This window comes from Neodiprion virginianus, chromosome 4, assembly GCF_021901495.1.
Source record: "Neodiprion virginianus isolate iyNeoVirg1 chromosome 4, iyNeoVirg1.1, whole genome shotgun sequence".
Taxonomy (NCBI): Eukaryota; Metazoa; Arthropoda; class Insecta; order Hymenoptera; family Diprionidae; genus Neodiprion; species Neodiprion virginianus.
Genome location: NC_060880.1, coordinates 14045369 through 14060695, shown reverse-complemented (window position 1 = coordinate 14060695; position 15327 = coordinate 14045369). Strand labels below are relative to the sequence as shown.

The window sequence follows — 15327 nt, the reverse complement described above, 5'->3', positions numbered from 1 at the left end:
TAACAGTGTCATTTTTTACAGTCCAATAACGTATACGCCGAACTAAGTATGTATAATGGCACAGCTATCTTACGACTTGTCGTTCGCATGCTTTTTCTAACCGACTTGTGTCCATATGTTGCATATGCAACACCCATACGGAGAAACTCGCGTGACTCGAAGACGAAGACCAGGACGTACTTCGCGCTGCTCCGGGAGCTCTTCGGTTAATTGTAAACCACCAGTCAATCTCCCGTAGCTACACCTATATCATGTAGGTATACTTTTTGGCTCGGTAGGATATGGTGGATAAGAAGTTTGCGGTGGGAAGATGTTTCGAATCCTTTAGCTTACTGCAAAGTCGGCCGACACGATCGCGGTTCGTCGATATGGGTATATCGATGATAACGTCGGTAAATGCGAAATAGCTGAGGGCACATCAAGAGTATCTACGTACATTATATGCGGTATATCGTGTAGGAATATTAATACAGCGTAGCGGCGTTGCTTCCTAAGATCGAAGGTTGTGACGTCACCTCGCGCCTCGCTTACAGTTTATACAGTTGGCACGGCGAGGTTACCTAATTATTTGTGAATTCTTTAATGACAAAATTTCATACGCGCGCGCGTGTGTGTGTTTGTGTGTATGTATGTGTATATATATGTATATTGCTTTATATATGCTTCGATACTCGTTACGAGTGATCTACAATATATTGATAAACGTGTAACAAGCTGTGTTAATTTTTTTTTTTTTTTTTGTCTTCTTTGAAATGATTATGATGAAAAAAGAAGTGAAACGCGTGAATTCATTTCCGTATATATGTAGAAGAAAATAAATTATCGCGGTGATGATATTTACGAATTTATATTATAGAAATTCCAAGCTGCGGAGATTGTATTATTATTATAATAACTAAAATTCAGCTTCCCAGGGCAAAGTATAATTCATTAGCTGTAGAAACTCGAAATTCCGTTGTACGCCACGTATGTGAAAACAATTCAATGAATTGACTGTCGCATAAATTGTCACCTCCAAAAGCTGAGTGTCGTTTATTGTATAAATGTAAAGCATATAGTAGGCATATGCGGTTATTGAAACAGACTTTCGATCATTTCTTTCCGCATATACATTATACACAATTCCTTTTCCCGATTCGCACTTCACCTCTCCACCCTTATCTTCGCGTGTGTGTGTCTTCTAATTCTTCTTTCAAACAAAGGGATGCTTCTTTGTATGTACGGTGGACTTACAGGGGGTAGAAGAGATATTATATGTATATACTGAATGGCGGCCAGCTAGTAAGGCAAGATCGCAGGCTGCAGAGTGGGTGGGTGGCTGGGACGAAGGTTACCAGCGTCAGTACAGAAGGAAGCTGGCTGGCGGACGGGAAGGGACGAGAGGGTGGGGAGGGAGAAGGGGGAAACTGGGAGAGCAGGGCAAGAGGGGAGGGGGGAGGGGGAGGGATCTACTACCCTGGAACACATTAACTGCACGGCGGGAGGATGCCGCGAGCATTGTCGTAGGCATCGGGTTTTGAAAAGATTTCTCAAATATTAAAAAAAAAGTCATTGTCGACGACGTTGAAAACCGACGTATCGCTTGCAATTGCAGTATAGGAGGGGTCACGACCGTCGGATTACCGCTGTCGATAGTTTATAAGAAGAAAATGGAAAATGGGACCCATGGATCGGTAAAACGACGTATACGCTACCGCCGTAAGTGAACACAATATACAAGCGACGATGATAACCGTAACGCACACAGAGACGGGATTTCACGAATCCACAGTAAAATGCGAACCGGTGGATTGGATAGGTACAAAGGTATAAAAGTAAGTATCACAGCGTGCCACCAACCCCCGATTATAAAGTCTGACGCCAATGGACGGAAAGAGGGAGCGAGCGAGCGAGCGAGTGAGGTTAGGGGCAGACGACGCGGAGGGACGTGGAGGAACATCGAGGCGGGTAGGCGGAGGTTAGTATTACGCCTGTACGTAGGCACACGCACACAGAGCTACACCTTATAGGTGGTAGGTTGCTTACGCACACCATCGGATTCCCGAGAGCTCAGAAGCAGAAGCAGAAGCAGAAGCAGCAGACACAAACGTTCTATGTAGGTACCTAGAACCGGGACGCGTATTGGCACACCGGCTAGGGCGTATATGGCGGAGGGAGAGAGTGGGACGGGATGCTGCAGGATGGGTCGTGGGTCGCTCGAGATGCTTAGGGTGAGATTTAGTAGGTCTCCCTTCCTCCCTCGCTCCCACCCTGCATCGTGTATACCGTATACACGTACACACACGCCCTGTACCTACACGTGGGCGTGTAGAGCGGGTCACAGATATAAACCGTACTTACGTATATGGAGGTATATAATATAATAACATATAAGTTTACTCGTCTTGTGTTATAGTCGCGTTTAAGGGCGTATTAAGGTACAGGAATACCGTAGGCCGTCGGGTCACCTGGAGATCCACGCGGAAACACGTTGAACAATACGACAAAATAGATGAACGAAAGAGAGAAGTGAATATTCGCAATCGGATAAAAAAACAAAAAGCGAAATTTAGATTCGCACGACAGCTTCGACCGCTCGTTTGCAGTTTCTTTATTTTTATTCTTATTTCTTATGACACGTTGCAATTTACAATATCCTGTGCAGATAAGTGTACACGGAATAGTATGTGGGGGATGATGTATCTTATGGTGGGCTTGTGGTAGTAAGGTGGATGGAGAGAGCTAGTGCTTATCTTCGGTGTACTTTGGGTTGCCGGCTCTTGCTTATAAATACTCCCGAGTTTGGCCCTGGCTGTTTCTACTCCCCCACCTCCACTTCCACCTCCACCACCTCTTTTCTCCTCCCCCTCCACCGCCACTTCGACCTTATTCTCATCCTGCTCGATCCTCTTTTCCCCTGCATCGGAGGAACGGTGGCTCCCTTAGCGTCTTACGCGTATTTTCAAGCCATGTACAAGTACCTGCACCAGTGTTTTTCAACGTTCTTGAATTCGCGACCCCTTTACGAGTAAAAAAAATCTGGCAAATCCCCGGGTCCATAGTAAAACTATGTCAGTGATTTCAAAGGATTCCTCGCAAAACTTCGTTTGTGCTTTTCACTTTTACCTGGCCTGCGACCGCGACCCCCAGGGGGTCACAATTTGAATAACACTGACCTGTCCCATCATCGTTTTACCTGCAAGTCCTACGAAATCAGCCCCTGAGGTATTTACGCACTCCACATTCAGAAGAAATAATTTACTTCAATTTTTTAATACGTAATCTTTGAAAGAGACACGACTCTGATCCATTTTTTGAATCGATGTGAATCGTTTTTGGTGTTCATTGCTTTCTAAAAAAAAAAAAAAAAATTTTGAAAATCAGGATTGTTTCTTATTTTTAACAGTAAAGATACCCTCTACCTATGTACAATTCGCCGACACAAAAGAGATTGATTCGATCGTTGCCACGGTTCAAATTTACGCCCGCAGATCAGGTCTTAATATATGGTTGAGCCGGGTAGGTAACAGAGGCTTAAGGTTAGGTAAGTACAAAACGTTTTCTTATTGACGAAACTATTTAGCGAGGGTGGTTCGAGCCCCCCCATCCACTTCCTCGCCTGCCCCGTACCAAATGGACGAGGGGAACCGCGAGGAAGAGAGACAAAGCGGGAAAATCGAGGTGGGCGCCGGGGGTTGGAGAAGAAGTAAAACGCGAGAGAAGAAGAAGAAAAAGAAGAACTCGTGTTAACTCAAGGATATGCGGCGGCGGAGTAAACCACACAGGGATAGTCGTCTAGGTTAGGCTGGGGCGGTACCTTTTATCCCAGCAACTTGAAAGAAAGTTAAAATCCTGAAAACTGTTCGTCCCTCCATCGTAAACGAGACCATATGTTCTCCCTTCTCCACTGTATGGGGACGATAATAAAATTCTAATCAGAGAAGCGGCACGAGAAACGACGACGATTTACGAGACGTTGGAAGAAAAGAGAGGGGGTAAAAAAAAAAAAAAAAGAAAAAACATCGTTAGAAGAATGGAAGAATATTATTGTATCAATTGAAGATAATATTAAGTAACTATAATAACTCGACGTGATACGAGCGTACGTATTAAAGTTGAATCATCAAAGCAGTCTTTTTAATTATCATCACCGATTGTGAGTAATACGATAATTAGCTTTGAGAAAATTACACACGCGTCCTCGACCGATCCTTGTAGGAATTACAAAAGTGTCGTGCACCGCGTTAGGAGATAATCGGTACGGCGCGTCCACAACACGCGTTGTATACGACTAGAACCCGGGTCTACCTAAACACTAAACTCTCTCTAAACTCTAGACTCTTGAAGGTACACCCTATCCTCTCCGCCTCCCTATAGAATTAGTCGAGCAGAGGGTGGCGGGAGGAAGAGCTGCCTCAAAGCAAACAGCTTGAACGTAGGCACGTGTAGTTAAGGGCAGCTCCCAGCCGACAAGGCTCGTGTTATCTACATCGGTGTGTATTTAAGGGATGCTACCCCCCCCCCCCCCCCTTCTCACTGCCCCTCTTCCCTTCCTCTCCCTTTCTCCCTTTCTCTCTCTCTCTCGCTCTCTGAACCCGGGAACCAAAGTACTTGCTTCGCAGCTTCCCGCGACGACTTGGGATTAAATTTCAGAATAGATAAAGAAAATGGGGGAAAAAAAACACGTTGAAGATATCCGATCTATTATACAGAAAATAAACCTGTGTATCAAAACCTTTCTCTATCCTCGGTTTTTTCTCACTCCTTCGGTACGCGTTCATTTTTCGGATGCTCGTACCCCCTTTCTCCCCTCTCTTGCCCCGCTTCACGGGGTAAGTATAATTTTATGGGTACCCGTGATGCGAAGTATGTACCTCGTATATGTATAGAATATACAGCGGGGGGACGAGTCTTCCTAGCTACCGTGTTAATTTCACAGGCTGCTAGACCACAAACGAAGCGCGGGCATGCAAGCGCGAGAGTAGAAGAGGACAGAAGGTTGGTAAATACATGCGTACAATACATATGTACGCCTGAATTGATATGCAACGTTGAAATCACCGTCAGATCCGCATGTGCTGTATACGATCGAACGAAGGGTACTTAGGTAGGTATTATACGTCGGTCTGGTTCCTGCTTGCTCATCCTCGAAGTTGCTTTCTACAGAGGGGGCAGGGTTGAAAATTCGAATTTGAGAAGTTTGGAAAGCGCCAAATTCAGAATTTTTTGGTGGCGAAACCCAAAGTAAAGAAATCAAACTTTGACGAAACATTCAAGTTTCGAATGGTCTGAAACCCGACGCTCAAAGTTTTTAAAGGGCTTAACTCCGACGAGTCAAATTTCCGAAAATGCGATTGAGAAAACTTAAAAATCTAAATCATCGACATCCCGAATCATCGAAGATTTTCAGTTTTGGGAATTTCACTACTTTGATCTCTCTTTGTTTTGGATTTTCGATATTTTTACGTTCGGAATCCTTGTCATTCTGATTCTCGGTTTTTCTAATTAACCGCACGCACTCGTTGAGTAAACTACGCTGTATGAGTATATTTTAATTTTCGGTACTGCACTCTATCGGAACTTTATTTTTGGGCACTTTGCTCTGTCGGAACTTGAATTTTCGGAATCTTGCATTTCGGAACTTTGAGCCGTCGAATTTCCAACCATTCATAACTTTATTGTTTCATAAAAGTTAGATTCTTTTACTTCAAGTTTCGCCATCAAATAATTCGGAATCAGACGCTTCCGGAAGTTTTCAAATTCGGATTTTCAACCCCGCCCCCTGCAGCGATTGTTTACAGTCGACGCAATTGAGGGGTAAAAATAACGAACTTGCTCAGCGTGAAATTTTCACAATGCATGAGAAAGATTCGTCCAATCAGTTGTTACGAGGTAGAAATTTGATCGAGTTTTCGCAGTTTATTAAACAAAAAATTTTACCGATCCGTGCAATCTTGTGTTTCCACCTTCGATACCTTGACGGATTATTATTTCGATTCAAAAATACAATCAGGTAGGGATGAAAAAAGAAATCAAATCCGATAAAGATGATTCGAAATTTCCGATACGTAAATACAGGTGGACACTCCCCAACTACCCATCGTATAATATCAATTATTGAAAATAAAATCTGTGTTATCTATACGAAGGTATCCTTGGTTGAAAAATGTACAGGGCGACTGTTGAACACACGAGATAATTATACCTATATCCCTACATCCGTGTAGTATCACCGTTATAATAACACCGAAAGTACCGATCAGCGGTCGAGCGCTCGCCTCTGGACGATCTGTCGCTTTAGAGCTGCAGCATGAGAAAAGAATACCGCATCATGCACCGTTTGATATATTCATATGATAATACGTCGGCCCTTGGCCCTCGTCCCTCGGTCCTCGGTGCACGCGACGGGCACTTGGTGCCGGCTATAACGATCGGCACTCGAAATTTCACGCGAGCCGTAAAGATAATAAATTAATTGTTGTTATACGACGGGGTTCACCAGCGTTAATCGCAACGTCCACGGCGACGTGATGCTGCCTGCGGTGTCACCCTCGATCGCCGTCTCTTTGTTGTGTCTCTCGTCGGGTATTAAGAGGTACGCACGCACGCACGCACGCACCACGTGTATCATCTATACGACGAATGGACTGCTGTCTGCCTACCGATCACGACGACGTAAACGCATAGGAGAGCGATCCGATGATCCGTAAAATCCGACGTATGTTTGTTTTTTGACAAGAGTACCGCGGGAGGCGGGAAAGAGAGAGGAAGGAGGGGGTGCTCTCTCGACGCGTCGTCACCGACTAATTTACCGCACGCGGTACTTTTATGTTAGTCGGAGGTGAAGAGTACAAGTGTTGGAAATCAGTATCGTACGCGTTTACCAACGTATAATAATACCGTGTCATTTTGCGAAGACATGCAGGGCGTTGATCCACACGATGAATCGATGCTATTCATTGTCAGGGTAGGGGTACATCTTGCCAAAATCAGCTTGTTATCGTAAATCGGAAGTAGGTACACCCTAGCGATTGAAATTCGACTCTTTGTTCACGATTGTTCGACCGCTGCTCTCCTCGGTCTTTAAATTTTTCAACCACATCGCAGCGCGATAGAAATTTCGATTGGTAAAAGGTACTTGGCACGGTTTTTTCAAGTGTACTCTGACAACGAATGGCATAAATTATACAACTGCATTAACCCGATGTCGTAGAAGTTACCTCAAATACCGCACTTAATTCCGTGATAAATAAAATAACATTTTGGCAGTTGAAGATGAGAGGAAAGGTAACAGAGAAAAAATCATAAAATCCAAGAAACGATGTTATATTATAGAGGCGCGAGATAAAAGGGGGAAAAAAAAAAAAAAATTATACGACCCCGAAATATCGACACCCTAATATACACACGAAGGCAGACAGAAGCCGTACACAACCGCGCGTCCACTCGCTCGGTGTACTTAGTCGACAAACTCTGTGTGCCGAGCACACAGACCTCCTCCGTCGCCTCGGTAGCCTCCGGCTCCCGCTGGAGTGAGTAGTAACAACGAGAATGGGAATGAGAATGAGAATGAGGAGGAGGAGAAGGAGGAGGACGAGGATGGAGCGAGGCGAGGCGTGGCGCACGCTTACCTCCGGGAGTCGCGCCTCGAAGGGTGCACGGAGGTGGAGGAGGGGGGGAGAGTACACGCGAGTAACAGCAACAGGTGTCCCTCGGTCGTTCGGTCCCGCGCTCTCTCCGAGTCAACGTCACGATGCGGTTTTCTCTTTTGCAAGCGTTTTGCAGGCACGCATGCTTACCCTTCGATTTTTTATTTTGTTTGACGATGTTGATTTTTGAATTTATTATCTACGTAATATCCGTATCAAGCATTTTTGATACGTACACTTGGAGACAATGAATCTGGGACGGCTAATTTTTTACACTAGACAGTTATGTTGGCAACGCAGAGAAATCTACAGCGCCACAGTCGGCCAAACTCGAAACAAAATCAATCTCAATGAACGTAACATAACTCATGACCGGGATAACGACTTGTTGGATTGACACGTCATTTTCGACGATTCGACAGCCATGGGTTACGTTACGTTTATCGAGATTCAGTTTGTTTCGCGCTCGGCCGACTGTGGCGCTGTAGGTTTCTCTGTGTTGCCAACATAACTGTCCGGTGTAAAAAAATTAGCCGTCTCAGATTCATTGTCCCCAAGTGTACCTACCTACATGTATACATGTAATAAAGGAAATACCGAACCTGTAACAACGTTACATATTGCATACATCTGAAATGTATCCGCTGGTAGATTTTGTCCGTGAAAATTCCAAAATGTCAACATAAAGCACTATTTAATCTTTAGCTATCAACTTTATCTGGCACAAAATTGATGGTACATTGGGGTCGTCGAAGACCCCAGCCGAAAATTGCTTGCTGTAAGGAAGCAATTTAATATTACAACTTAAATTTTTTTTTTCGAGTATTCACTTTAGTGACTTGTACAAGATAAAAAAGATTGCAACAATAATTTTTAATTTCAACCGACCCCAAGGTGTAATGATATAGGTACTAGATAAAGGTACCAGCTAGACGTAACAAAAAAAAAAAAAAAAAATTATTTCAAACATTCGACGAGGTTTTCCGAGCGACAGAAACAATATGAAACGCTTCATAGATCATTGAATTTGGTGCATCGGCGTGTGCGCGAGAGGTTTGCCTTTAAATGTTCATACGAAACGTAACACGTTCGCATAAGGTATAACTAAAATTTTTTACAACGTACGGAAATTCATGCAACGACCGGAGCCCTTGACACGCAACCCCTCGTACCGAGTGGTACGTTGGGTTGCCTGTTTCCAGGCTCACGCTGGAGTCGAAGCGGAGGGTTGCCAATGACGTGTGACTTCAGCAGCGGCAGCGGCAGCAGCACCTTGCCATCATAAACAACTCGGAAGAATATTATAATTTATTCAGAAAGTACTAGGCACCGAGGGCGCGATTACATTTCTATTAGGAAATGGCCTACGGAGCAGCGGCGTCTGGGGTGTCGTAGAGAAACTGAACGTGCGACTCGCTCCCTCGGCGACGACCTTTCCCGCCCTGCACTCGCCCTCGACGGTGAAAACGGGGGGAGGGAAATCCGTCTCTACGTTTTACGGCAGGTCTAAATATTCGTCGGGTTATTTTTCATTATTTTTCCTTTGCTTACATATTAGACTTTTTACCGTATCCCCACTTTCCTTCCGGTCCTTTCGTGAAACCGATTCTTTCTTTTAAAAAAAAAAAGACGCGCATTTATACTGCAGTTATTACACCGGTCAACACGAATTTTGAGTCTGGGTTCTAGACGTCAAATTTTGATTTCTTTCACGTGATTGTTAAAAGAAAAAATAGGTTTTTTCAGTAAAAAAAGTTTGCTTCTTATTTCAACGTGCTGCTACCTGTTCCTTGTACTATCAACTAAAAATGAACCTACATTTCCACGATCTTCCGCACAATTAAGTACTGAGGTCAAGAATTTTTCATCCATTAACCGAAGACTTCAAGACTCATTTATCAACGTGAAAAGACATAAGCAAAACTATAAGTAAAAAATGAAGATTTTAGTTATTATTATTCAATGTATAAAGTCAAAATTTATTCATTCGAACATAAACTCGAGAAAAAAAAAAAATGTTGTTGACTTGTGTTATTATTAAATCGACGACGCACAAGGACGGCGACGTTTTTGCAGTTTTTTCCCCATCCTATCCTCGTCATCGTCATACCGGACGATCATATCGCGGTTGATCCTTCCGCTAAAATTCCCAAGATACCGTATCAATTCAGTAACCGCACCGATAGTAAGATATCTCGTATAAACGCCGAAATAATATGAAAAAGAGTGTGAAAACAATTTACCGATCAATATCATATCGACAACAGCTCGTGAGAATATCTTCGAAATATATTTCTGTTCGATTCCGAATCTTCAATAATCGTAATACCCACTTTGGTTTAAAGCTGCGATTGAACGACGAGTCATTTAATCCCGTAAATATAATTTTATGTGTAGCACGCGGGGTAAGCGATGGTTGACCTGGCATGCCGCAGTCACACTCGACTGGGACCAATTTTCCCACAGCCAAGCCACTCTCACGGTACATACGACCCTTGCAACCGGGGCTGCCACCCCCTCAGGAACCGCAGAGCAACGCATCGTGATATGCGTTATATACTCAAGTTTTATTAGACGAACAAGCATCATCCTCTGGGGGGGGGGGGAGGGGATTATTTTTTGCCTCACTTTTTACTTTCCGCTTTTGGATCCTTCGTCTTTCTTTCCTTTCTTCCTTTCTTTCCGCCACCTCAACCGTCTTTTGTACATCATACGTCTATAACTTCGTTACATCCGTATCTACTCGCGATTGAATAAGTGCAACCGGCAATAATTGCGGATTAGAAACGCGGCGATCCACACGATTGCGAAACAACTTGACCTGAAGTACGTCGAACGGCAACGTCGCAGGTTAAACTACACGCGTGTCTCGGTTTTTAGCCTCTATACCAAGAGCACGACGATGACGCCGACGACTCGGTCTTTATTATACGGAAACGTCTATTTTCGGTCGACGTCTTGTTAGGCGGTTTTTACCGTTGATTCACGAGCGCGGCCGAGCGAAATAAACGCGCGCAAAAATTCACCAACTGTAATTATATGCATGTTCGCAAGTTACGCGAAGCACCAACCCAAATGTAGTTAGGATTTTCGCACGTCCAATTACACGGCAAAAATATCGAAAACTTCACGGGGTTAAACAACGATCGTAAATGCTAGAAGAATTTTTTTCATACGGAATGTGACACGGACGTGTAAAATATTCATAAGAAATATCGGACTTACCCAATGCTGTGTAGTGACGACTTCTCCGTCGGGTCCGTCCATGTTCTGTTTGATATTGAAAAAAAAATTGTAAAAAAAATTGTAAAAAAAAAAAAAAAAACAAAAAAAAATAGAGCAAGAGAAGAACAGAGTTCGGGTGAAATGTATTATGTACAATCGATGGTGTTACATGCGTTTTTACACCTATATAACGCATTCGTGCAAAGGACGAGATTGCCCCCCCCCCCCCCCCCTTACTCAGTCAAGTATAAGAAAAAATAGGTGAGGATATATATAAAAAAAAAAAAGAATAAAACGATTGAAAGAAGAAACGAAGCTTACGGTATAGGTGCGCAGCGCTTACGATCGAGAATTGAAAGCACGGAAGAAAAGCAGAGCGGAAGAGAAAAAAAGGGGGGCAAATAATGTAAAAAGAAATTCACAGAGAATCAAGAGATTGATAATAAAGAAATTAAAAATGAAGACGAACGGCTGTCGGCTTGTTGCGAATCAACCAATCATCAAGTATCATAATGTGATAACATTTAAATCCACGAACCCGTTGAGGATATTTCCTCCGCTCAAGTGAAAAAACAATTAACGACAATAGAATTTTCAGTCGATAGATCCGAACTTCCTCGTTTGCTGCTGGACTGACGCGCGTCCATAAATAAATAATAACAAAAACAATAATAATAGTAATAATAAAGCAATGCAATATCGTGTGTAAAATAGATGCATCAATTTTTTCTACTTACGTCTTTCTTTCTCTTGACAGCTGCTCCTGTAACAAAAAAACAGAAAAAAAAAAAAAAAAAGAAAATGCCTGTGAATGAAAATTCCTGAGCAACGAACACGTCGTGACGAGTGCATGTGTATAATTTAGGTAGAGTGTGTATATTGTGTTCGCCATGCGTTCATTTGGTCAAACGGATTCACAGCGAGCGTTCGCGCGCACACATATACACCCTAGGGTGTTTCAAAAAAAGACGAAATCTTTTTTTTTTCTTATGGTGTCCAAAAATCGATATTATACCTAAAAACAAAAATTTTGGCGCCAATATGAGCTCTTAATATCAATAGTAAGGTTTGCCTCTGTCCATTTCTTTATTTTCCATTTAAATAAAACGGGAAAATTTTTTTTTTTTTTGTTTTGGAATTTTTATTACTTTGGAACGGTTCATCGTAACAACAATCTGAAAAAAGAGATTTGTAGGAAATTTCACGCTCTACAAAAAACGTCTGAAGATCAAAGTTCCTCAGATCAACCGTTTCAAAGATATCAGCGATCAAAAATAACACTAATCAAAAATTTCAAATATTTTCCAATAAAAGTACAAAAAAATATCACATGCCATATTTATATTATTTTTTTTATGTAAAATTACTTTAATTCTGTTAACCTGAGACTGTATTTTTTTTTTTTGCTAATTAATTCAATACTTGACTCACAAAAAGCACAAATACATAAATATAAAGCTTAAAAATGTCACATAAATGATTTTTGGGTCTCTTTTATAACAAATTTATTTATTCCTTTTTTGCTAAATACCAAGAAATTTTATTGAACAATTAACTCGTTATAACAAAAAACAATATTAACAACTTGTTACAAAAATTGTTTCAACTTGCAAAAATAAAAAAAAAATTTTCCCCGTGTTATTTAAATGAAAAATAAAGAAATGGATAGAGGCAAACCTTACTATTGATATTAAGAGCTCATATCAGGGCCAAAATTTTGATTTCTAGGTATACTATGAATTTTTGGACACCGTCAGAAAGAAAAAAAAAAAAAAAATTCGTCTTTTTTTGAAACACCCTAATGCACCCTCACACAACACACGCACAAGCACGGTAATACACTTTGTGTAAAATTTATGGTATACGAAACAGACTTACCGGCTGTGGGGTTCGATAATCTCGCGTTGTTGATGACTGGTGTCGTGGGGTTGGAGGCGGATGTCGTGGTTAGGGTGGCTCCGGAGGGTACCGCGGTACCACGGGTTCCGAAAGGGAAATACGGCGAGTCCGGGGGGTAGGTCGCCCCCTCGACCCCCCCGCCGCCTCCGGGACCGCCTCCGGGTCCCCCGCCCGCCGCTCCGAACGGACCGCCGCCGTACGTCTGAAATGAGAATGCGACGAAAAATTGTATTCGAGTAGATGGAAAAAAGAGGGAGGGAGAGAGAGACGAAGAGAAGGAGAGAGACGACAGATTTCCGAGAGTCGTAAAAAAGTTTCTTTAAATAAATAAATAAATAAAGTACGAAATGGACTTGCAGAAAAAGCTTACAGTTCTGATTCAACAAACATGACGAGTTTATACATGACCTTTATACATATACAATAGAGGGTGTTTGATATTAAAAAAAAATATATATTGTCGTTGATTCGGGAATGAACAATGATTTTCGAGAGTTGTAGGTATTAGAAAAACAATGCAGATTAATTTTTCGACGAACACACTGTACGAGTATTTTCTCGTGGTGGATGTCAATACGATAGTTTATGGAAAAAAATAAATCACGCTAAATGTGCGTTAAAATCAAATTCTAGATTTTTTTTCATCACAAAAATCAAAAAACGGCTCGGCCTTACACTTGAGCTACAGTGTAAGTGCCCAGTCTTTTCAAGACTTCCTTTTAGACTAGAAGCAAGCATTTTCTTCATCCGCTCGTAGGAAAATCTTTCTTTTTATTTCATTTCAAACAGCCCAAATTGTACATGTATAAAGAAGAAACGGGAGGTGATAGCAGGAGAATATAATTACAAATTGATATATAAGACATTGGAGTATAATAGAATAATAATTACCGATTCAAAATAACACGTAATAGGGGTTTTGGAAATGTACAATATAATGTAAGCCCGATCATCATCAAGCGGATAAAGAATCTCTTATCGTTTTATCATTTAACAACCGGCGATTAGATTATTAAAGTGCGTATTACCGTTCCTCGAAAAATCTATACCAACCCACCTTACACCTACTTTACACACACGTACGTGCATATAGATAGGTATACCAACCCTGTATGGGTTATCACGAAGCTAACCTACAAACCTCACAATAATTGTGCCCATCTTTGTGCGTGTGTATACGAATTTATGGGTGAAGATGCAGTTGTTTCACGAGGCTACAGTCAGTAACGTTAACGTAACGGAATATGGGGACGAAAAATCGTCGTTGTGAAATTTTAGAACGATTTCCTAGAAGTTGGCTCTTCAAAATATAAGTTGTTTTTGTCGGTTTATTATGGCTAACTAAATTTCAGTAGTTTTAATCATGGATTTGAATAACCGGATTTCTACTAAACCTTCTTCATTCTTCAATCTACCTTCTGGTCACTAATACTTCACAAAGTTTTAATTATGTTTAATTTCTTAACTACTAAATTTCATCATTATTTCTGTACAGGGACAAACAATTCAATTGCAATAAAAAGAAAAAAAAATGAATGATCGGGAAATATCGAAATGTGAACAAAAATTCTTTGAAACTCACTTCAATCAGAACGAATTATCGAGAAAAAATTGAGATTCATGAATCGAAATGATAATGGATTAGGAAATTTTTTTTTTCGATCAAATCACATGATTTTATTTAAACGAATTGAACTAAAAAAATGATTGCGTGTCACTCAAATCTCGAGTTATTTCCCCCTCGGTTTAGTTGGCAGCGTATCAAAACTGACCAAAGGTTTCTTCTTGTCCTCCCCCCTCGACATATTCGTGTTACACACGTATATAAGAACCACAACCCCGGGGACTCCCAACTGCTCTATAAATAAATATTCTACTCGCAGTTGTACGGGTTAAGACGCGAGATAAATTTATTTCGCCATATGCAACTGCGACTGTACCTACGGGTAAGGAATTATTGGCTGATAATACGTATAACGTAGAAAGAGACGATATTTATTTATATGTTAAAAATTTAATACCTCGTCCTTTGCTTTCTCCGCCCACTTTCCATTATCCTGATTTTCCTCCTCCCCCAGTTTCGCGATTCACGACTTTCACTTCGCGAAAAAACTTTGCCCTTCTCGCCTCATGAGTTATATTTTTGGACAAAGTCGTTCACGCGCCCGCGAATCAAATATATGTCCTATACCTATACGTATATCGTATCGTTTATAATATGCAACATTAAACGGTGGTGAGGTACGTCAATACCAGGGTTCGTATTTATATTACGCTTTTTGGAATCTGAAAGTCCCTGACTTTTCCAGATATTCCAGTCTGAAAATAGCATTTTTCCAATAACCTTTCTAGAAATATACCGTTGAATAATGACAATATTTTTTACACGTACTAATACATTCAGTACTGCCTGTTAAATATCCTACTGTCTGACTATCAATTTACAAAAAATATTTTGCAATTTTCCGTATGAAAAAAACGAAAGAAGGTTCGGTATCAAGTGATATACATAGAATGTATGAAGCGGTGCGACGAAACAAAATTTGAAGTACGCTTTTTTTTCTCAAGATCGATA

At 41.4% G+C, this 15327-nt stretch overlaps 1 protein-coding gene across 2 annotated transcripts in view; it reads right to left on the bottom strand.

Annotated features, from left to right (window-relative positions):
• LOC124303572 (transcription factor 12) overlaps positions 1–15327 on the bottom strand; it is an 82236-nt gene that overhangs the window by 52978 nt on the left and 13931 nt on the right. The window contains exons 3-5 of one of the 2 annotated variants that reach the window (XM_046760933.1): positions 12732–12954; positions 11591–11616; positions 10854–10898 (exon numbers count right to left, since the gene is read on the bottom strand). In XM_046760933.1, coding sequence (XP_046616889.1) covers positions 10854–10898; positions 11591–11616; positions 12732–12954 — 294 coding nt within the window. The remainder of the gene's footprint in view (positions 1–10853; positions 10899–11590; positions 11617–12731; positions 12955–15327) is intronic. The other variant, XM_046760938.1, reaches the window with a different exon arrangement.